Source organism: Phyllostomus hastatus, unplaced genomic scaffold (assembly GCF_019186645.2).
Source record: "Phyllostomus hastatus isolate PE091 unplaced genomic scaffold, TTU_PhHast_1.1 phas_contig_34, whole genome shotgun sequence".
Taxonomy (NCBI): Eukaryota; Metazoa; Chordata; class Mammalia; order Chiroptera; family Phyllostomidae; genus Phyllostomus; species Phyllostomus hastatus.
In genome coordinates this window covers 38,239,349-38,263,564 of record NW_025333857.1, presented here as the reverse complement: position 1 = coordinate 38,263,564, position 24,216 = coordinate 38,239,349, and the positions used below count along the sequence as shown (strand labels likewise).

Genomic DNA, 24,216 nt, shown 5'->3' with positions numbered 1-24,216 from the left:
GGGTTCAGTGGCTTGTTTTGGTTCTTGCATTTATGAAATAAGAATTACACGTCATTAAAAAGCCAGTGAAAGAAAAATATTTCAAAAACACCCTAAGCCTACTGATCGTTTCTAAAACAAAAATATTTTTTCAGCATAAAAGTAATGAAATCGCTCAATTACGACTTCCCAGGGCTCTCACCTCATGGTATTTCATTGAAACGGTAGAAAGAAAGAGGAATCAAGCTCGGAGTAATAAAGAACCAAGGAAGTCAAAAGGCCCCAGAATCTTCCCAACCTTCCATTCCCTGGGCCCCAATAAATCAATATCGAAAGTTTGGCCTCAGCGTTTTCCAAGCCTCCCCAGTTTTGATTGTTCTGCCTTTTTTTTTTTTTTAAATTTACGGGAGAAGGGAGAAATGCTTAATTTCTTTACACCTGCCTAAGAAAAAGAGGCACTCACTTGCCCTTTCTGCCCACAAGGAAAAATAATCGTAATACCTTTGTAGTGACCACAAAAACAAAAAAACAAAAAACCGGGGGGGTGTGGGTGTGTGTGTGTGTGTGTGTGTGCGGGGGCGGGGGGGGAGGTGAGGGAAGACAAGAGCTAAGCAAACAGGAGGATCAGCTAAAGTCAATATCGTTACCTGTGGTATTGAGCCTGTAAAAACTGAAACTCTTCCTTAATCCGATCACAGGACTCGGAAATTGTAAATTTAAAGGGTTGAGCAGGCTGATGCGGTGCCTAAAGAACAACAATAAAATATTTAATTAGACCACATCACAGGCGAGGCAGGGAGATGGAGAAAACACACCACGCGGCGCTAGAGGGGTAGGAGGGGGGTTACACATCGCGCAGGCAGGCAAAGAGCGATGAAAACTCCTCCCGCCACCCCCACTTCGCCGCACAGACCGGCTAGGGCTGGTTTCGGGTACCCTCGGACCCCAGCGTCTTCCTACCCAAACCGGACGTTGGGGGTTCGAGACCTCGCTACCCTCACTCCCCAAATGCACGCGCCTAGGGGTCGGCGCGCCCAGCCCACTCCCTCTCCGCACCCGGAATCGAAAGTGGCCCGTCGGGGGGACTCGCGCCATGGCGTCGGGCCGCAGCCAGGTCAGGGGAGAGGAGAACGAAGCCGCCAGCCGCTCCAGCTGGACAACTGGCTTGATGGCTTGCTCATCGCCAGGGCCCGCAGCGAAAGGGGCCGGCGCCCCGCACTCCCGAACCGCCGCCGGACTAGTCGCGCCGCCGCCGAGGGCGCCCTCCCCGCCCCGGCGCGGAGTCGCGCCTCCCTCATCGCTCGCCCCCCCACTCCCCCGAGGAGTCGCGGCGCGGGGACGACAAACGGCTCTGCACAGCTTCCAGAAGCTTCAAAGACAACAATAAGAAAATGGCTACAACTCAATTGCCTCTCCGCAACCCCTCTCCGAGAGTGCCACGGCGCCCGGGGCGCGGGGGGGGGGGGCGAAGGGACGGGGAGGAAGGGGTAGCAGAAGGCTCCCCGAGCGGGGCGCGGGATGCTAGCCGCCTTCCACACCCCTGCGGCCAAAGACACACACAACTCCGCGCACAGGGGGCGACGCGGGGAATCCCCCGGCGAGTCTGTGCCCGGCCGCCCGCACTCACCGGGTGTCTGGTCTGCGGGTACATCTTGCTCAGGTCGCGAATCATCCAAACCGATTTAGTTGGCTGCGCTGGGCAGAGGCGCGCGGCTCATTGGCTTTAATGGCCCGGAGGAGGAGGCAGCGGCGGCTGCAGCCGGCCGGGTCCGAGGGGCGGCTCGGGCGGTCCCGGCCCCCGCCGGGTCTCGCGTGATGCGGGCGGCAAGAACGCGGGGCGACGGCGGCAGCAACTGGGTGCGGACCGGCGGCCGGGCCGCTCCGCATTCCCTGCGGGCGTCAATGGCCCGCCGCGGGCATTGTCCGGCGCGCGTCTCTCGAGGCAACGCTCCGACGTTTGCTCCGCCGAGGCGCTCCCGCCGAGCCCGGTGCCGCAGCCGCGCTGCTCACCCGGGCCGGGAAAGTGCGAGCTCCGCGCCCCAGCACCCGCCGACAGCGCCGCCCGCCTGCTCGCTCGCTCCGCGTCCCACTCCAAACTTTTTTTATTTGTCTTTTAATTGGTTGTTATTCCTCCGAATGAATGATCTCTCTCTTCTTTCCTAAAAGCAAACACAAACTCCTTTGGTTCGGAAGAGGTCTCGGCGATGCTTTTAGGTTTCTCTGGAGATTTTTTTCACTTCACAGCAACGATCTTTTAAAAGGCACCTTTTAGCTTCTTTTACCACATCTCATTTCCTTATTTTTCTTCCTTCCTGTTTTCTTGTCTTTTTTTTTAACCCCAAATTGAAAGGGATTATAAAAATAAGAGTGAAAGGCTTACGGCTTTTAATTCTCTCTCCTTTCAAACTCTGCGAACACCACCTCAAAATAATATACAAGTGTGTGAGAGAGGGGGAAGACAACAGCCAACAGCCCAAACACCCGCTCAGAACAGCTCCAACAACACGCTCTGTGTAGGTGACTTCTTTGACCAAATTTAGCATCAGCTAATCATTAACATTCTGATACATATTCACAACCGTCTGAGGAGGGACCGCGGGGCATCCCGGGAGATGTAGTGCGCCCCTCGGCTAGCCCGGCTGAGGATTCAGCTAGATTGACTACAACCACCGGCCCGCCACGCGACTGCTCTGGGGCGCTCTTCAAGCGCCCCGCCCACCCCCGGCGCAGTGGGCGTCTACAGCAACCAATCAGAGATGGCTGAACATTAATCGCCGTTCTGTGTTCCTGCCCATCATTTCTCTGCTGACAAATGGTGAGCCGGTGGGGTGGAGCCGGCTGGGCTGGAACCCACGTGGGGGCCGGGCGTCGATGGTATTTCAGACCAATGAATAGAACGGAATGGGGTTCGCGGAGGAGGAGCGGAGATGGCCCGCCCAAGGCTGAGCTGCGCCCTGGCTGACGTTCCTTAGCGCGAGCGTTCGAACCCGGCAAACATTTGTTCAGCTGTCAATCAAAGTAACGTGGGCCTGGGAGAAGTGGCAGTGGCTGCTGGGCTGTTCCTGCTGTTGCTGCTGCCCTGGTTGCATCTTCAGAACTGGGTGTTGGTGGCTGTAGTGGCAGCAAAATACAGAGGGTGGAGGGGGCGGTGAGATTGGAGGCTAGTCTCATCCTCCCACCCGCCCCCCTCCAACGCAAACACCTCGGCCCCACGCTCCGCGGCAGTGCCAAGAATGCGGACTAATTAGGGTCCAATGTCTCCTTAAAGAGACAAGCTCGGCCTTGTGTAATGCACTGAAACCCCTGTTGAGACAAGAGAGGGAGGATCTGGACGATCCCACTTCGTTCGGTTCACATCAATTTTACGCGCCGCTGGAGCCGGCATAATTTTCCATGTGAAGGCGGACTCGGGTCCCTGTTCTGGTTTAGAGCCGGAGACCGAGCTGCAACACGCTGACCAGGGCGGGGGGTGGAGGAGAGGAGCGGAGGAGGACGCGGATGGTGAAGGTTGTCCCTCCTAGTCCCTAGGGGGGCTGTGATTGCCGCTTAACCCCGAAGCAAAGCCGCCTTCCTCCAGCAACCCTGCAAGGAAGTACCCCAGGACGTAGCGCTCGCTGGGGTGTAACCGTAGTTTCAGAAGAAGCTGGAGGCCCGATTCCCAAAGAAACTTTGTCAAGGGGACCACCCGCACCCCGCAGTCTTAGCTGGCGCTAAAGCAGTGTCCATTGAGCGCTAGCCCCAAGACTGGGAAGAAAACCCTGTGCGCCCTGAGATGTTCCCTCCCCCTGTTCAAAAGGAAAAGGATTGCCCCTCTTCTTCCCGCTTTTTGAAGGAACAAGTCCAGTTTGTAGCGGATGAAACGAACAGGGGGGCACGCGTGCCAAGAAAGATGGAGGGTCGACCACCGCGAGAAAAGGGCTGGGAAGGTGGGGGTGGTTAGGAGGCAGAGACGGGGAAAAGACGTAGGAGCGCGTTGGAGGAGGGGCATCCTTAGGGAAGGAGGAGAGGGAGGACTGGTGGAAAGAAGGGGGACCAGGGGCTTTCACCCTTAGTCTTCATCCAGCCGGCGTCAGCTCCTTGGATTTAAGGGGAGTCCTTCGGCTCTTAGCCTTTCCTAGTGAGCCTCTAACCTTTGGTGAGGGGAGATTTTGGAAAAAGTCAAGTCGGGTGTTGGCTAATTTAAAGGTCTGGGCTTTGGACGTTAATTTCTTTGCCTACTTTATCTGGTGACATTGGCCGAGATGGTTCATCATTAGTGGAAAAGCATTCTTCTTAATGATATTCCTTGCTGCAGATCAAACAATGACTTAAAATCCAACCTCACACATTGTGTGAGCCTCTTTCTATGTTGTGCACTGTGGAGGACTGAAACAGAGGAGGGCTATGGTGGTCTTCAACATCCTCTAATTTTTTTTCCTGAAATCCTGGAACTAAAGGTCACAGAATGTTTCAGTTAAGCAAACATCGTCTCCATCCCCAAAATATGAACTAGAGGACCCCATGGGCAGTTTTCTGAAATTTCTTTGTTCACACCTGGCTATTGGACACTTGAAATGTGGCCAGTCCCAAATGAAATGTGCTGTTAAACACACATACACTGATTATGAAGAGTTGGTACAAAAATAGGAAAGTGAAAAAGCTCTACAATTTATGATTGCATGTTGAAATTCTAATTTTTTAATGTAACTGCTTAAAATATATTACTAAAATTAACATTGTCTATTTCTTTTTACTTGTTTAACCCAGATATTGGGAAATTTTAAATTACTTTATGTGGGTCACATATTTCCATTGGACAGCACTGTTTTGAAACCTTTGCAAGAAACAAAAATTAGAAGACCTGAATGATATCATTTCTACACTAGGACAGTGAATTTTTGAAAAACACTAGCAAAGACCATGTTTTATTCTACAGTTGGTAATTCGTTCCCAGTGGAGATTTTCAATAGTTTGTTAAATAACCCACAATGCCTCTGTAGGAAGTCACATGTTACCTGTTCTAGCCAGAATCTTAAGGACCTGGTTCTAGAATGATGTTTGGCACAAAGTTGGCACTCAGTAAATATCTGTCAATGGTATTCCGAGTAAATGTCACGTTGTGTCAATATAGAAAGCTTCCTCATCATTTGGGCCATACTTTTTGAAATTCTCTGCAGTCATTTCCCAGGACAGGGAATGAGAATCCCAATAACAGAATCTGAAGAGCTATATGAAAGGGTCAGTGGACAAAGCGGAAACCTGCTCTGTTAGGAAACATCAAACAGTTTGTGGTGGGATCATTTTTCCTAAACTCTTGTGACAATTTGTGTCAACAGAAGAGTGGCTAGAGAAATTAGGATGTTTCCGTATTTTTTTTAATAGAGTTCAAGATACAGCACTTGGATATGTTTCACATTTTGCCTACAAGGCAGATCTACATAATTCACCGTGATGTCCCAGAAAGATGCCAAGTGAAGCAACTCATGGCTCAGCCTGGGCCCAGACACAAAGTGGAGCTCATGGCTGCCTTTGTCTCTTCTTTCTGCTTGTGCTTCTCTCACTGTGCTTCTCACAAACCGTTGAGCCAAGATGTGAAGTCAATCAGTGTCTTGTTTTATCCCTACCATACAGTGGAGAGCTTATCAACAGCATTCATATTGGAAGCTAAGCCTGAAGGTTCCAATCACAAAGTGATATACGCAAGCAAGAACATTGTTTTTTCCTTAGGTTGTATGTTATGCATCATTTATTCTTCCATCAACTATTTATTGAGCACATAATGTATGTACCAAATAAGGGAATTTAGGCTATTTTTATTTACTGTCTCTCAGTTCCAAATGCATCCTCTTTGCCTGCTGTGTGAAAATGGATCTGGGCCTTTTAAAACTTCCTTTGACAACTGTTACTAAGCTTTGTCAATAGAGGGCATTGGAGAGACTTCACAAGAGGAAACGGTTTTGCCTCCTGGTTCAGACACACAGGCCAAGCAGGTTCCTACAGCACAGGTGGCAATCAGTAGCAGCCAGCAGCTTCCTTAAGTGGTTTTGGAGCTGAGTACCTTTGAGGAGACATCTCTCTGAATAGCTTTCCTGGTACTCCAGAAGATGGATTTCCAGTAAGTTTTGGAGTGTGGATTTCTGGTAAGCTTCTGAAGGCCAATTCCCAGCCAGATCCACCTGCTCCAGCTGTTTGTCCTCTCAAACAAGGTGTGAATTTCAGCCGTAGGGGTGTGTCGGGCCTGGGGACACTGTCTTGAGTCCTCCATATCAGCCATGGGAGTAGCAGCTGCTCTTTATATCTGCCATTTCTATATTCTTTAAGGTTCTCTTTACCTCTCGCTCACCAATCCCTCTTTATTCCCATTTCCTGGTATAGTTAATATTGGGTTGCCCAAAAAGTCCATTTAGTTTTTCTCTAAAATAAAAGACACATTTTTCATTTTCATCAATAACTTTATTGATTTGGACATTTTGAGTATGTCAGCTATCTCCTGCTATTGACTTCTAGTGGTCAGAGGCCACGGGTGTTGCTAAACATCTTCCAGTGCATAAGACAGCCCCACAGTAAAAAATTATTTGGCCACAATGCCAATAGTATGAAGAAACTTCGCATACCATCTTTGACATGTTCAATCAGTCACAGCACCTTCTCCATACACTGCACAAGTCTTTTGTTTTTGCATTTCAGTTGTGTTTCTACCTTCCTTGAAATAATAAAGCATAATAAATGTTGCATATTTTCTTCTATTTTCAATATTAAAATGGCTGTACTAAAATTCACAAATTTTTATTTTTTTTTAAATTCAAGCTAATATGACAACTGTTACAATACAATCTAACAAAATTGTTTCAACTGAAGCTAAGAACTACTAGAGCCATCATACAGAAAAAAACTAAACAAACTTTTTGGCCAACCCAACAATTCTTTATACTGAACTTTCCTTGCTTAAATTGCTGTGTGCCTTTTCTCCTAATTAAACTCAGACTGATATAGTAAGCAGCATAAGCAAAGTCTCTTCCCTGCTGGGTTTACATTCTGATCAAGGGATGTAGACAAACAATCTGTCTACAAGCAGCAGCATAATAGGAAGATGGCAGTATGTGCTGTGAAGAGGAAACAAAACAGGGTGGGGGCATAGGAGTAATAAGTGGTGGAATTCATACAGATGGTAGGTGGTGGAAGGCCTCTTGGGGAAGTTGACAGTTAAGCAGAGGCCCAAACGCCAAGAAAGAGTCACTTAGGCAGAGATCACTGAGAAGCAAGTACCAGGTGGATGCAAAGACCCCATCTGGGGAAGTGTTGGTGAATGTGAGAATTTTTACAAGACTGATGTGTGCCAGAGTAAAAATAGTGTAAGGTCAATTCACGGCCACATCTATGGGTCCAGATCACATGGAACTTCTTATACCTGCTAAAGGCATTTGTTTTCTATTCCGAGTGTAATGAAAGCCATTGTTGAGGAAGAAGGTTTCTAAGCAGGGAGTGGCAGGATCATTATAAATATGTAGGTGGTTTCTGAGCGCCCTTATTCCCACTTGGCCTAAGATTAAGAAACACCCTTTTCCATATTAAAGAATAACTATTGTTTTTATTTGGAGCAGCTGATGAAGACTATAGAGGCACACATCCCTTTGACACTGACACTACCTACCCCACTAATGAGTGATGAGTACATTGTAATTTGAATAAAGGCCACCCGTGTAATTCAGAAATGTTGAGCTCTGCTTGGAATATACACTAGAACAGCAATGATTGTAGAGAACCAAGGGCATGATCCACTTCTAAATAAGCAATTGACTTGCTTGGTAATGGATTTGACACCACCCTCCCTTTTATGAGAACATGCACATAACTGTATAATATAATTCTTATTTTAAAAGACTTAGTACATCAATGTCAGTGAGAGTGCCAAATTTCTGAACTTGTCAGTTAGGCAGAACCTTATTTCTGCCAGCAGCCTCTGTGTTTAGTGGTAGGGATTGCCAAGCTGTCTTTTTATTGGAATATCCCTTTTTAACCTGATAGACAAAAGGCAAGTGGACACCTATTGCTTGTTATTGCATGGAGGCACTTGGCTTGGGAGTGGGTGGGCAAATTTGCATAGGAACTAAGGATGTTTCTGGAAGAAAAGACTCTCCTTATTTAAATGCTACATTGTTTGAATCCCTTGAGATAGATGGTCCCTAATTAAGTTTGCTGGCCAGAAGGAACACTGAGGCCTTTTCCTCCTCTCGCATGCATTGGGGTGCAGACAAGGTGGGGTGTAGAGAGTTGTCTAGATCTTACCATGAAGTCAACAGAAGAATGGATCTATTGACCAGATTCAGCATCAGTAGCTACAGGCCCCTGCCTGTGGGTCTTTCTCATTCTGAAAACTTTTGGTTCAAAATAGGCATCCCCTTTTGAGGTTACTCATCCTAGCACAAGTGGAGTGCTTTGGGAATAATGGCTGAGTGTGTAAGGATGATAATAGTCTGTATAGGACCCCTGTCTTCAGTGGTCACACCTTAGGTCAACAATCATCCTGAGTGTCTGAGAGGAATCCAGGACTTCTTGCTAGACTGAACAATTGATTGTCAATATTTTAAGGCATCCATGAAATTATTTATACTCCAAGCTGATCAATCAACCCATATTTAAGAAATACACTATGAAAAATAACCCTTCTGTTTGAGGAAAAACTCATGTTATCTTTACTCCTTGGATCTAGAAGGGACCTTTAAGAGATTGTTCTTTTCCATTCTCCTGCCTTTAAGTAAACAAAGTGGTATTATTCCCACTTTGAAGGTTAATCAACTGAGGCTCAGAAAGAAGTTACCTGCCCTAGGTGATATAGCTTGTTAAGTACTGAATCAGAGATCAGAGCTTCTGTCTCCTACCTCCTTATTTCATCCCCATATAAAACCTGAGTTTTACAAGAGGTTATTCAATTAAGTATGCAATGTAAACACTACCGAACTCACCTGCTTGCTTCACTCCTTTTCAAGGAGATATTTTATTGCTTAAATGGGGGTGGAGGATGAATCAGAGAGATGACTTTGTTGCAGCTGCCACTGGGCAAAAGCTGGACCTGAGGGTTCCCAAGGCCAGCCTCCAACGTGGGAGTCTCTGAAGGTGTGATAAGCACAGTTCGAGAGAAATGAATAGGGCTTAAGCTTCAGCCCTTTACTTGACAGAACCAGCAGGGTTCATACCTATTCAGCTGCTCTCTCCATGCCTTCATGCAGGCTCCCACTCCTGCTATCACAATAGTCTGCAGGGCAGATATTACAGGAGACAAACTGTGTATTTACTTTCTCAAGTGGGTGGCATGAGGATGGGGTAGGTATAGGAAAGAATAACTAGATACCACACTGCTTTGTGCAAGAAAATTAATGTAAGCCCAGTATTATTTTCCCTGGGACTAGGGCTCAATTCATAATCTACCATGGTCTGGTTAACTTTGGTTAGTCCCTTTAACCTTTCTGATTTCATTCATACAGTATCTCACTTATACAGAAAATATGATCTCTACACCCATCTTCACTAAATGCAAATATTTGCAGCTCTAAAAACATTTCATTTTATCATCGGAGAGTTGCATTTAGTCGTAGAGAATGGATTTCGATTCAAGGTCATCTGCTCAGCTTGATCACTCCCCCACCCTTTTTAATACCTCCAAAGAAATGAACTTCTGGAATGAACATTATTTGGGGAAAGTGGAAGCAGACACATTTTGTTGAAAATCGATTAGTTGTCTTATAAAATGATCAAAACTGAAAGTATCTATAGTCTTGGTGCTAGTATGTGGATTCCCACTGCTATAATTTAATTCAGAATTTGTCCTCAATATAATGTAGCTTGGAACAATTCCGGTTAATCATATGACTTCCTTTAATAGAAATCCTTGTAAAATAGTGTGAATGAACAATCATTCACAGTATAATATCTAGTCCAGTGCACTATTACTTTTAGAAAAGACTATAATATTCTGGGAAATTTTCATTCATAGAGCTATGCCCTGCTTCCACTGCTTGATTTTATATAGAACAATATTTGAATTATTTTATTGCAGATTTTTATTAAATATGCCCACAAAAACACCACTTGATATCTTATATCTGTATGGACGATGAGTGTTTATATAGTGCTGTCACATATTATTACATATGGTAAAATGCATAGGCACCGAGAAATAGGAAGGATGGGTATTAAAATACCCATTTTATAGACTAGGAAACTAATGTCCAGAGAAACCAATGGCCTCTTCAAATGTATACAACTAGTTAGCAAGCAAGTTGGAAATCCAAACTGAGCTTTCAGATTCCACTTCTATACTACAGCTTCTTTTTAATGACTTACATCAATTTTAATACTTTGTGCTTAACAAAAGTGTTTCCATGGCCCTCTTCCTTCTTTACAAACTGTGTTAGGTAGGGAGAGCAAGTACTGCAATCAGCTTACTAATGTGAAGCTGTAGGTTGGAGAAAGCTTACTGACCTGACTCATGTGTGTATACATACAGGTACACATCAACTCTATAATGCATATTTATATGTATAGCTGTATATAATAATAATAACTAACACCCTAATATATGTAGTCCAAAGCTATATAGAAAAGTATTATCAGTATAACCCATATGTCAGCTAATTGGATGCCCTCATCTCTCAGCCTGCTGGATTCCTTGCTCTTACGGCTCTCAACAGGAATGATTCATCATCAACCCATGTTCAGTCAGAGACCCAACATCCTTCTCCATAGCTCCAGGGATTCTGAATCATCATTGGCAGTGATCTCTTGCTTCTGATGAAAGCTTGATCTCCACTCTATGCCTCCTGCTCATCTGTCTCTTTTCTGTACCAGGCTACCCTTCAGGACATTCTTTATCCTTCTGAAGTACCCTTGACACAGACTGTGTGTGATGCACACTTTTACCAGAGGTTTGGATGATGGAGGGAGTTAGCAACTCAGAAGGGCAAACAAATGAAAGTAAACTATTAACCATCCCTGTCCCTTGCTTATCTGAGTCCTCTTGAACTGCTCCGTCTTAGCTTCCAGCTTTTCTTCATCTAGCAACTCTCCTTGCTTCATCTCCCCTCACTTAAGAGGAAGGGTCCCAACAGCGTGGCTGGTATACCTCTTTGTGTGAAGCTATTACTGTGTAGCTTTTTTGTAGCTTAGGGTTGACTTCTGAATCTGACAAACTCTTGCCAACACCTATCTATATATGAAAGAAAAATGCAAAAATAACCACTTATTCTCCATTCTCAGTTTGTAATCCAAATCAAGACTTTTTAAATAATTTACCCAGTTTTTTATAATTTAAAAAGAAATCAAGGATTTTAAAAGTGAAGCCATGCTGGAAATAATCTTATAATCTCTAGGAATGACGTTCATCAAGGATTTAAATAGGAGCATAGACTAGTTTTCCTTTGCAGGCTTCAGAAATTTGGCACTTATGCTTTCTTGAAAGGAAACGGTTTGTTTTTAAGTCCTTGGAGGATTTCATAGTCTTTGAAAACTGTAAGATATATAATTAATCATGTGGAAAATGATTTATTATGATGGTAATTGTCATGTATAAGTATAATTTAATAAGACACTGAAATGTAAAATAAAGAATTGTCAAATACTTATTGCAAATTGTATTTAGAGACCTTTTTATAACATGGAGATTTCTATGCAGCAACCAACGTTCTCTAACAACTTGCTCCCAAAACAGTGAACCTGGGAATCATGTTGTAGAAATTAGATGTAGAAATCTACTCTAAGCTATAAAAATGCTACATAGTAATATCCATACCGGCAAAAGGTATGCAAACTGTACATTTTCTATCTGTTCTAGAATGTTTACAATAGCCTAATACAAACAACCATATTTAACACTGAGCTTTTGAAAGTTTGCTTTTGGTTGAATGAAGTATGTTAGTCACATACTTTTGTGAATTATTTATGCAATGCTTAGGAAAATTTATCATCAGAGTTGCATCAAAGTAAGTTTAATTAAATTTTTATTATCTGTAAAGCTACTGCATGCACAACTAGAACTTTACTAATTACTAAAACCAAGTATATTGAAGTCATAGCTTATGGAGGAAGAATTGCCAAATAAAGTACTATCTAGTCAATTCAACTGGAAATTTAAATAGTAGTAAGAAAGGGATATGTAATTTTGTTTCCAATATTTTGAGTATCAAGTCTCAGGGTGGCAGAAAGCCTCTGATTTGTATTATGAACTTTGACTCATGGCTTTCTGTTATAACCTGGGAGGGACTTGTATTAATTCCACAGCAGGGTTGCATGTAATCAGCCCCATGGTTGTAAGCATTTTCTGAGTGCACCAAACATGTCATATAAATGAGCTCATATAATATAATACGTTAATCTCCATCTCAGCTTCATTGTAAAGGTGAGTCCCTGGACTCTTGGACAGGTTCCCCAACTTGCATAAATTTCCCAGCCTGCAAATTGAAGAGTAAGATTTAAACACAGGACTGTTTTACTCTAAAAGGTCTTTTGTTTTGTTTTTGTTTTCAGGAAGTAAGCTGTGGTTAATGACACAGTTTACGTATCCCTCTATGCTGTGGGATCTTCTTCAGAAGGATTTTGGTAGGAACCAGTGAGTCAACAAATGGTTGCTAAATTTACATTTCCTCCATTGACAAGATTAAATCCTAAATCCGATTGTTTGCATGTTCTGAGGAATAATCAAATGACCCATTGTCTAAGCCCATCTTTTTATTTTTTAATTCTCAGAAGAGGAATAATCTGTGAGATTAGTGTTTAAACTGTAGAACTGGAACCATACCCAAGTAACTATCCAGAGCTTCTTGTCAACATGCTACCCTAGAATTTTCCAAGTTTCAACATGGTAACATGCAAAATATCTAATCACAAAGAAATTCGTCATGCATGGGGTAGACACACACACACACACCTATGAGTATCAACATTTGATTTCATAGATAATTTCCTACACTCTGATGACTGTGTCCCCAAATATTTAAACAGAAGAAAACTGATAATACTTAATAATATAGCTTAATTAGCTATGTTCATTATATTTAGACTGATAAACGGTATTCTAATGTACTTGTTTTGATTAGATGAAAAATAAGTAAAGCAAGAACAAGGCACTATATTGTTTGAGAAGAAGATCCTTGACACATTTTAGGTTGACTGTTTTATAAAGATCTTTTTTTCCTCAGGAAGTTTCACTCAAGATAGTAGTCTAATGTAAAAAAAAATGTAAAAAAAGCAAGAAAGAGAATAGCATAATAATAACTGTGTTTTGCTAACAAACTTAGATTTATGAGTGCTATGAATGTAAGAAAAATCAAAATCAGTGAATTCCAGCATTTGTTTTCTGAAACGCTGCTGAATACATTGTCCGGATTGTACCACGGAAGGCTGAAAGCAAAACACGGGTGGGTCTATCAAACAATCCCGGACTCTGTTTATAACAACTGAAGCTGGGCCTTTCATATCGCAGTCCCATCAGAAAGGGGATGGGGGAGGAAGAGATAAGCCCATCAGTGAAATAGTAGCCTTTAACAACAACCAGTCACTTCCTGCAATCAAAACCATGCTAGCATGTGGCTTGTTCAAATAAAAATTACTGGACTGGAGCCAAACAAGGAAAAAGTAATTGATAATGTGGTTTTTCAGAAACCATCCATCCATCAAATGTGTCAGTCCTTCATAATACTTTATTTCCCTTCTGAACAAAGATCTTTAAAATTCATTGTGTGCACTTAAAAACAAAGTGTCCTTGTGCTGGTTTATAAAGATTCTCTTTTAGTTTGGGTTTGTTTTGTTATTTGATTACATTCCCTCCCATCCTGCATTTTTTTCTCTGCAGATAGTTGCTGGAAATTTCTGCCATTCTAAAACAAAGCATCTTTGTGCTGTATCAGCTTGCATTTTCCTTGGATTGTATTTGGATGATGCCTTTTCACTGACTTCAGCACTGGAGTATTGTAGCCATAGCTTTAGTAAGTAGACTGTAACAAACAGATTCACTGGCCCTTTTTGTGTGTTGCATCCTATTAACCTGCTGGTTTGGAAATGCTACTCACAGTAAGGCACAGGAGCGATTGCAAACAGAAAGAAGAAAAACCTGATAAGGAAATACTTGCACCTAGAGAAAGCCTTTAACAGTTTATAAATATATACACACAAACTATATATGTGTGTGTGTGTGTGTACATATACATAAATATGCATATATACATACACATACATACTGTATATACACATACATATACATGTATACACACACAAACTATATATACGTGTGTGTATACATATACACAAATATACATCTATACATACACACATATATACTATATATACACATACATACACAATATACACCCACACACATATACACACACTATATATATACAGGGCAAAAATAGGTTTACAGTTTGTATGGAAAATAATACAATAATTAATACAAGAATAAACTCTGTGTTTTGCATACTCAGAGCTGTAAACCTGCTTTAGCCACACCTTGTATATGTAAGTTCCACCTCCAATAATCCCCCCAATATATGTGAATATCTTTTAACTAAAACATTTCATTCATTTTAGGATCCTGAAGATTAGTTTGCAAAACTGATAATAGTTTAGCTTCTATCAAAATCCAAAAGAAATGCCTGTAATGTGAATTTCAGCAACATTCACTCACTTCCATTATTGATGCCTTCCATATTAAAGTCAAGCATACTAGAGATAAAGTGCTACATCACACAATTTTGCCCTGAAATATGGTAAAGATCATAATTTAAAATGCACATTTACAGAAATATGGTAGTTTCCTAGAAATTATATTTTAAGTGATGGTTATATGATTAAAACACTGTGACTGAAAATAGAAGAAATAATGAGGTTTTTGTGAAGAAAAAATATGAAGGAAAAAGTCTGTGTCATTCTGTGTTTTTCACTTCTGTCACCTACCGATTTACAAGTCGAGGCAATCATATTATGATCAACTGTTGATCTGCCAATTACCCTAAGTTTATATTAAGATTTTGTCATCAGTGACAAAATACAGGCAAGCCAGGAGCAAGGCATTTACAGATAATTAATAAAACATAATACAAGGAGAACCATCTCTCTTACCTCATTGGGAATCTCAAACCCATTAACTTAAGAGCCTATGAGAGATAAACCATCTTTCAACTATGTGTAAATTAGCAAATCATGATTCTATGGCCTAGAATCATAATTTTAGTATTAACAGTATTTTAATTGAACCAAAGGATACTGTCATTAATATTGTTTCTACACCTTAATAGTATTACTTGATCCTAGTTAAGAAAGAAGCAGATGCTGTGGGTGGAGTATCAGCTTTTGACAGTAACATGTGAACACAGAAGTGTCAGAATTGGAACAAGCCATTGTCTGCTTGCCAATGGGTGCCACAAAGAAAAAGCCTCAGAAGTAGTAAAAACTCTCTACATTACAAGTCCTGCCCCTGGAATTTCTCTTGTGGCCTCCACCAAAACAATAGTTTAAAAAAGTGACATTTATGTAAGATAAAAATAGCAATTTTCATATGTAACCTCTATTCTGGCTATGAGATACTAATAGTAAAATTGCAACAACAACAAAATCACTCAGTCCTTATCGGAAGATTGCAATACACAGAAATACAAACTTGCATTGGCTCCAGAGTTATTTCTGTGGGAGAGATATTATCAACTTGAAAATGGCGAAGAGTTCAACTACTAACTCAATATCCATGGTTGAGTCCCTTAAAAATCAGCTCTAATTTTTTTTTGTTGGGAAATTGCCAAGGAAGTCAATGATACAAATTCTGCCTTCAGAGGTACTCACACAAAAAGGCTGTGGGAACCAGTAGAAATATTTTGTTTCTTTGTTTTTCTGCTAGAACTTACCACTGATTTTGCTGGTTTCTTTACGCTAGACTTTGTGGGGAGAGGAAAATAACACAAGATAATTTTTTCTGGTAATGTTTTAATGTGCTTTGATTTTTGTTTGTTTGCTTGATATTTTCTTAAACTGAGCTCCTCCCTATTCTGCCAGAGGCATCTAAAAACATGTTTCCTAGAAGCTTAGGATTCTTATATAAATTGTTTTAAAAGAATTTTGTCACAGCCCTGGCTGGCATAGCTCAGTGGATTGAGCGTGGGCTGTGAATCAAAGCATTGGAGGTTCGATTCCCAGTCAGGGCACATGCCTGGGTTGCAGGCCATGGTCCCCAGCAACCACACATTGATGTTTCTCTCTCTCTCTCTTTCTCCCTCCCTTCTCTCTCTAAAAATAAATAAATAAAATCTTTAAAAAAAAGAATTTTGTCACAAGCCAGCATAGTCTTAAAAGCCAGGTCTTGTTGAAACAGAAAGGACTTTCCAAATTCATTCTATCATTGTGTCAAGAGCTATGCATGGCTGAATAGCTGAGTTTCTTCCTTGGGGAGAGGAAGCTAGGTGGTGAAGCCTGCTGCCCTAGGGTAGCAGGAGGATACAATTGCAAAAAACAAAAAGCCCAAAGCTCATTCCTTTTGGCCTGAGGGACCGTGGAGAGAAGAAAGAGAGAGAGGGTGGTTAGTAGTGGTCAGGTCTACAGCTCCATCTTTCTTCCTGAGTCCAACCTTTGGTGGACAGGAGCATACGTTATGTTACATAAGTCATCCACTGATTTAATGTGCTCATATTTTCACACCTTTACATCCCAGAAGCCAGGATTCATTGGGATGTGTCCTAGGAACTGTTATATTCTCTTTTAGCAGTGTAAAAAACAATGTTATGCCTTAAAATCAGAGGCATCTTTGAGTCAATGATCTGTAGTACGTTGAGGAAAAAGATGAAGAGGGTTCCTCTGCCATCCTTTCCACCTGGGGATCCGTGAGGTCAGAGGCTTGTAGACTACTCTCAGCAACCAAGAATGGCCACAGCAAAGTAAACCCACAGATACCCCAAAGGGAGGCAGAAGGCAGACCTCCTGTACCGCTCTCTGCTTCTGCATGGCACAAATGAGGCCCAGAAGAATGAAGGAGAGTCTGGAAAATTAGGGTGGGTCTGACAGGAACGTTTTAGAAGGAGGACAGTCACTGAGTTAGGGGCAGCAATTGAGGATGGCCAGGCAGGCTGGTTGGGCCCAGACCTAGTGGTAGTCCTCAGCACCAGCAAAGATGAATGCACGAGTAACTCACCAGGGGAATGACCAGTTCTGGATCAGGCTGAAAGAGAAAACTGACCATTCATTTCACTAGCCCCAAGCTATAGGATCAGTTCCCAGAAGAACCTTCTGGAACGAGAGCCACTAACCCTTGGTGGTCATTAGTTCCTGGGCAGCCCAGGCCATCCCCTCTGGAGCAGACCCAGGAGGACTCAGGGTGGACTTCGCTGATGGGAGGACCCTGTCACCCCACTGCCACCCCAGAGCCAGAGAAGTCTCGCCTTGTCCTGTGGACACCGTGGACATCTTGGAAAAATAGGGAGAGGAAGCAGAAATTTAAAAGTGGAGCATTGCTTCCAAAATAGATGGAGCATTTAGGAAGAGAAAGTATAAAATTTAATAAAGAGCATGAAATTTTATGGCTTGATAAAATAAATTTAGGGTTTTTTTCTTGATAAATGCTCAGGTAGGCATTTATAAAGGGAGTCAGTTTCTATCAACATCTGATTTGTACTATAAGTGAAAATATGACTCCAGGATCCCAGAATAGTGAGGAGGCTACCCTCAAAAAGTCTTGAATCTAAAGAGTTGTAATATGAGAACTTATAACACAAGGTACCCATTAAACTTAGAGCCTATGAGAGACAGACCATCTTTCAACTATGTGTAAATTAGCAAATTGTGATTCTATGGCCTATATGTTAGTATTAACAGTGTTTTAATTGAACCAAAGGATACCGTCATTATTAACATTATATCTGCATCTTAATAGTATTACTTGATCCTAGTTAAGAAAGAAGCAGATGCTATGGGTGGAGTATCAGCTTTTGATAGTAACATGTGAACACAGAAGTATCAGAATTGGAACAAGTCATTGTCTGCTTGCCAATTGGCCTTTTCAAGATATAATACAAAATAGTAAAAGAAAAAATGAGCAGATGTCAGGGACATACGGAGAAGTGCATTTTCAGGGCCTGACAAAACAAGCACAGACTTTGTTGGAGGAGGTAAACAGGATTGGGAGGGGGAGAGCAATGGCACCATGGATCCTTCTAGGATGTGTCAGCTGAGTGATTTGCCCCTGGTATCTTAACTCCTCACCTGTGCCCCAACGGATGGTTGTGGTTCAGGCAGAGGAAGGCAGTGGGCACCACCCACTCTTGCTCTGGAGTTGAATACCAGGGTCTCCCCAACCTCAGCAGGGTGTCATCAGCTACTGGGAAATGCTTCCCTGGGTGCCAGATATAATCCAATTTATTCTTCTTCAGCCCAGCTCTCTGGATTCTTACAGCCCTCTGGCAGCCCTGAAAGGTGGGAGTGTTGCGTGAACAGAGTATCCACCAAGTGGATGGACTGTTATGTCACAATGAGAGAGAATACACTGAACATCCCTTTTAATGCAAATGAGTCCCCTCTTTAGAAAGCTGGGCTTATTGACTAAAGACCATTATTGCGGTGAGACCCAATGAGAGAAAGCAGTTAAACATGCTCTTTTTCCCCTTTTGTGTTTATAGCTGCCCAGAAATGAACATCAATATTTAAATGTCTGAATTATCTTAGGCTTGTAAAAAACCAATTAGCTGTTCCCTGGGCTCAGTGTTTGGGGCTTCCTCAGGGCAGAGTGTGGGACTGTTTAGTTCTTGTGGTCAGAGGCAGAGAGCTCAGGAAGAGGTCAGAATGGCAGGGGTCATGGCTGGGTTAGTGGGGTCTCCTGGGACCATTTATTCCTGGAGGGGCCGCCCCTGTAAGACTGTCAGGAAGGATCAAGCCGGGCTGTTGGCAGTGCGGAGAGCATCGGCCAGCATAGCTGCATCACATCACAGCCTGGAGCCTCTCATTCTGGGCAGTTTAGGGCCATCTATGCCTCCAGGTAGAAACCTCTAGGCTAACTATAGTAATTCTGGGTCCTCTGAAGAAATAAGTGCTCCTCTCCAGCCAGAGCTTACATATTTGCTTCAGAAAGTAGGGCCCCATATTCATACTTAGCATGTCCTCTGCAGGGGACCTCTCGCTTGGCATGGGGCAGGAGGGAGTGGACCATGGGAACCCAGGCTCATGTTCATTAGGAAGGTTTCCCACTTGCTTTGCGGTCCAGATTCCCATGGTCTCTAACTCTCAGAGGGCCATGATTATTGTCTCTTTTGTACTAGATTTTCTTTTTCTGTCAGACATCACTATTTGTCTACCCTATTCTTCCTTACTGACAGAACCCTGTATCTGTTGGTGGCAACAAAGAACTCAGCCCCAGGTGGGATACATGATTTCCCAACCTCCATGGCAGCTGGGAGTGGGGAAAGAGGAGTATGTAGAAGATTTCAGAGTGGTGGTTTCTGGGAAAGATTCACCTCTCTCATCAAAGAGGGCAGACGCAGTGGGCATGGCTCTTCCTGCCTTGACATCACATGCATTTGCTGGGGCTGCAATAGGATCAGCATGTGACTGATTAGAGCACAGAAGTCAGAGGCTAGTTCCAGGTCTTATTTGCATTTATTCAGCAATTGCTTACTGAGCACCTGCTGCATTTCCAGCATAAGACACAGACACAGAGTCCATATTCATTACTCTTAGTGGGTATTGCATTCCCTAGGGCTTCTGTTTGTAATAGAAATTACTGGAATAAATACATTAAAATATAAAACATATTTCATAGAAGATATTGGATATTGAGATTTTCACTGGGAGATGGAAAATATAACTTAGAAAATGGACAGAAGACAAGGAGGGAGGCCAGGCATCAGGAGACAAGCCATGGTTACCCCTAGGAATGGTCAAGTTAGAATTGGGTCAAGGCCACCATCATAGCCCCTGCTAAGGTGCGGGCTGTATCTATTGCTGCTGCTGACCTCCACTCCTATTTTAGAGCTTGTATCTCAGGAGAAGGCATCAGATCCTGATGAGCTTTCTCACATACCTGCACATTGGCAATTTCAGAAATGAGTGGAAGCAGGATATGGTGCCTCTAGTCCTGCCTTACTTCTGTGGATGGGAGTATTGGAATCTCCCTCCCGCCAAGGTCACACTCCCAGTGCCCAAGGACAAACCCCCACAGGAGATAGGAGCACTCTGGGAAGAAGGATCAATGTTAAGTAGCCAAAATAAAAAACTGCATGATAGCAAAAACAATTTACATAGAGCATTACAGTTTTCCTTTTTTTAAAAAAAATATTTTATTTATTTATTTTTAGGGAGGGAAGGTAGGGAGGGAGAGAGAGAGAGAGAGAGAGAGAGAGAGAGAGAGAGAGAAACATCAATGTGCGGTTGCTGGGGGTTATGGCCTGCAACCCAGGAATGTACCCTGGCTGGGAATCAAACCTGGGACACTTTGGTTCCCAGCCCGCGCTCAATCCACTGAGCTACGCCAGCCAGGGCGAGCATTACAGTTTTCAAAAAGTGGAAAACAGTAAAAATAACTTTCATACAGTATTTTAAAGGTTTCAGAGTACATCTGATCTTCACAAGAATGAGATACATGCAGAGTAGGTATTATATCTGAGCCTGAAAAAATGAGATTATTTTTATAGAATGTAAAATATTCAGTTATTATTTGACTTCTTATTTAAAAAAGAAAGAGATATGTAACCTTAAGTCTGTGGCACTTTCAACTGGGAATGACATCAGCACATTTGGAGTGCAAGCAAATTTTCTGTCAACAATGTTGAGTTATATCTATAAAAGAATCTACCAAAAAGTGAAGGTATTCTATTTGGAAGTTAAAGTGATTATTTTTCATATTAGGCTCTTATTACATTTTATTTCAACTGCCTATCAAATTCTCACATTCTTATCTTGTAAAGACAAAGCCACCCAGCAGACGTGATCTTGCTCTTAATTGGTGTAGAACAAGGGTGGGGAAACCCGACATATGTCTTACTGCTCTTCTCTCTCTTGACCTTTGCAGGCATAACTAATTACTTATGGCATTCTTTCTCACAGAGCCCTCAGAATTCTTCTCAAGGCAGCAAGGAAACAGTCCCTACCAATCAATCCTAGAGGAGCAGTACTTCGTATGGAGTTACAGGACACAGGGATTTCTTTTGTTTTCTGAGAATGCCCATGTTCTGGGAAGAGCAGCCTTCTTCCACTGGAAAAGATTTCCAAGCATGTGGTTCAAACCCTGGGCTGTTAAGCAGATTTGAAGTTGTTGGGTAAACTGTCCCCGGTGGTCTTTTGCAATCCAAAAGATGTCTATTAAGACTAAAGTGTTAAAGGATGTGGTAGAAAAATGCCATGAGAGTAGAGTGAGAGGGCTGCCTCTTAGGGCATTCAGGATGAAATGCCCTAGAGAAAGATGTGCTTTGCCCATGTCAAAGACAGAGCATCAGGAAAGAGAAACGGCTTTGTTAGGAGAAGGCTTTGTATACCTCAGCAGTGGTCCTCTACTGCTGAAGGTCCAGCATTTATGCACATTGCAAAAGTCCATTTCTCAGCCCAAGCTAAAAATGGAAAACCCAGGCAGTCTGATCTCGCAGGCCCTCCCAAGCATTAGCTGGGATGAGAGGAGAGATAGATTTGCCTCCCTTCTCTACCCACCCTTCTCAACCACAAAACAAAGACAGAGATCTAATACTTTAAACTAAGACTAGACAGATAGAGGTTAGGAGAAAAAAAGTGACAGTGATGTTTAGTTCAAATATCAGTCTGGACCACATTTCTGGCACTGGTGAATACGCAGTTAAGATGTTGCCAGAGAAACGTCAGATCTGGACACAGGACCCAGTGATTGTTTAAACCCCAGAGAAATCCTCAGGCCTCTAGATCTGCAACATTTGTAGGTGAGTTGTGTGGGTGAAGTGTTAAAACTTCCCAAAGCCTCTGTCCCTTCTCTTGGGGTTGCTGCTGAAGAAAATGGAGGAGGAAAATTACCCAGCTGGCAGAACCTGAGCTACCAGATTGGCCAATTAAAGAACTCAGTACACTGCCAGGGAAATGATCCAACCATGAAACCTACTAAAGTCATCATTTATCTTATGCTTGACCAGAAGGATTTTTTTTTCTTTTTGGATGAGGGGTGCTGGAAAACACCTCCTGCTAAGGCCACATCGACACAATTCTTGAAGGCACCTCTCAAAGGCAGTTGGAGCAAGATCAACAGCAAGGATCAGCGCTGGGCAGCATTTGCCCTTGCATGTGGCTTCTCTATCCCCTGTGTCTAAGTGGGAAGTTTTGATTGGCATCATTCTAATTTTCTGCCACATTAAATATTAATATCAGAAAAGTCATATTTGTACCTAATGGACAGGAACAGACATTACTCTGTGATACTGGACATTCAGCTGTTGAGGTGGGCTGGATATATCTGTGTTTATGTGTGGGATTACTGCATTTGTAAACTGGTGGCTATGTTGGTTATCTATTTCCACAAAAATTCTATGAACATGCAACCACAAAATCCAGTGGCTTAAAACAACAACCATTTATTGAGCTCATGAGTTTGTGGGCTGGTTGGGCGATTCTTCAGTCCTGGCTGGGCTTGACTGATCCTGGCTAAGCTGACTGATGCGTCGATGACTCAGCCGGTGAGTTGGCTGGGGGCTACCCAGTCTAAAGTGACCTCACCTAGCACAATCTGGTTCTGCCTCCAGAGACTTTCATCTTGCATCAGACTAGCCTGAGCTTGTTCTAATGGTGGCAGGGTTTTAATAGAAAGAACAGAAACCCAAGCTCCAATTAGCCCATGGTCACTTCTGTCCTATTCTATTGCCATAGCAAGTTATAGGCCAGCACAGATTCAAAATGTGAGAGAACAGACTCTACCTCTTGATGGAAGTTGCAGCAAAGTCACCTAGCAAAGGGCATGGATAAAGGGCCAAGAGAGGAATTGGAGCTGTTTCTGCAATCAGTCAACCATGGGGGTTTGGGGGAAATTATGTAAATAGCAAGAAGGCGTATGAGAGAGCTAGGTGGCTAAGAGAGGGGCAGTGGTGGAGATTTATCTCTAAGATTTGCCCAGTACTCTACTAATCTTTTACAAGCAGCCTGCACCTCCTGTCTTCTAAGAAGTGCTTATTTTAACCACAGGCCTCACTTAAAGGGAAGCTGACATCTTCCTATTGACTCTGCATCCTTAGCCATAGTAATTAGACAGAGACAGGCACCTGAGCAAGCCTACGTTAATTGGAGCACCCCATATCTTGCCTTAGTGCTTGGTCTAGGTGTGGATACAGCCTCATTCAAGATACTCAAAATGCTTCCACAGGTGAAAGAGCTGTGAACCTGTGAATCCAGGAATTGACGTCAGCCACAGCAGCGTGAGCAACACAAGACCACAACAATGAAGTTGACATCCAGAGATAAACAGAGGAAAAAGGAGGAGAAAAAAGGCTTGGGAGTATTCCAGTTCCTGGTATAGTTGTTCCTGAGACATGTCACAACTGTCCTTCCTATCAATTGGTTTTAGAATACAGCTGTTCTCCCCCCGCCCCCGCTCTCTCTCTCCTTAAACTCAAGTCGGGAGTTTGTCCATTGCAACCAAAGTAGACTACCATAGGTGTGTTTCATGAAATAGTCCTCCTGCCTCCACATATCCTCTCATCTTCTTATAACTAAGACTGAAGCAAGTAGAGCTTCAGTTATTTCTATTAGCAATTTATTCTTTGGGTTAGGATGGTGTGTGAATTAGAATGAGCCGTGCACTTTGAGACCCCTGTGTATGGCTTGGAAAGTCTTCCTAGCACTGACCATGCAAAACTGTTTTCACCTTTCGACCAGCACTCAGCTCAATATCACCCACATTTTGAAGCTTCTTTTCCTCTTCTTTTTTCTGCCACTTCCAAATTATTGTTTTTTTTGCCTTTGTGCTTCCAAAATATTTAAATATATTTCTAGAATACCACTCGTATATCACATTTGATGCTCAAAGCTCTGTATATGTCTCCCTAGTTAAATTATGATTTCTTCCTTTTGTAGACATTTTTAAAAAATATTGTTGACCTTTGTATTCTTGTTGCATAGTATTGCATTGCTTTTTATAAAAATGCAAGTATTCTAAAGGTTAGTCCATTAATACTTTAAGCCACTAATATCTTAGCTAGAATTCATTGATAAACATTATTTAAGAACATATTTAAGCCTCTGTAGTTCTAAACCTTGGTTGCACATTAGAATCACCTAGGGAGTTTTTTAAACATA

General features: G+C 42.6%; 1 protein-coding gene across 6 annotated transcripts in view; it reads right to left on the bottom strand.

Moving 5' to 3' along the window:
• Positions 1-2,491, bottom strand: part of LOC123819749 (transducin-like enhancer protein 4) — a 145,308-nt gene extending 142,817 nt beyond the window's left edge. For 3 of the 6 annotated variants that reach the window (XM_045840270.1, XM_045840271.1, XM_045840274.1), the window contains exons 1-2: positions 1,607-2,491; positions 627-724 (exon numbers count right to left, since the gene is read on the bottom strand). In XM_045840270.1, coding sequence (XP_045696226.1) covers positions 627-724; positions 1,607-1,651 — 143 coding nt within the window. In that variant the 5' untranslated portion in view covers positions 1,652-2,491. Of the gene's footprint in view, positions 1-626; positions 725-1,035; positions 1,249-1,606 lie in introns of those variants that run through there. The other 3 variants (XM_045840272.1, XM_045840273.1, XM_045840275.1) reach the window with 1 other exon arrangement.
• Positions 2,492-24,216: the final 21,725 nt, after the last annotated feature.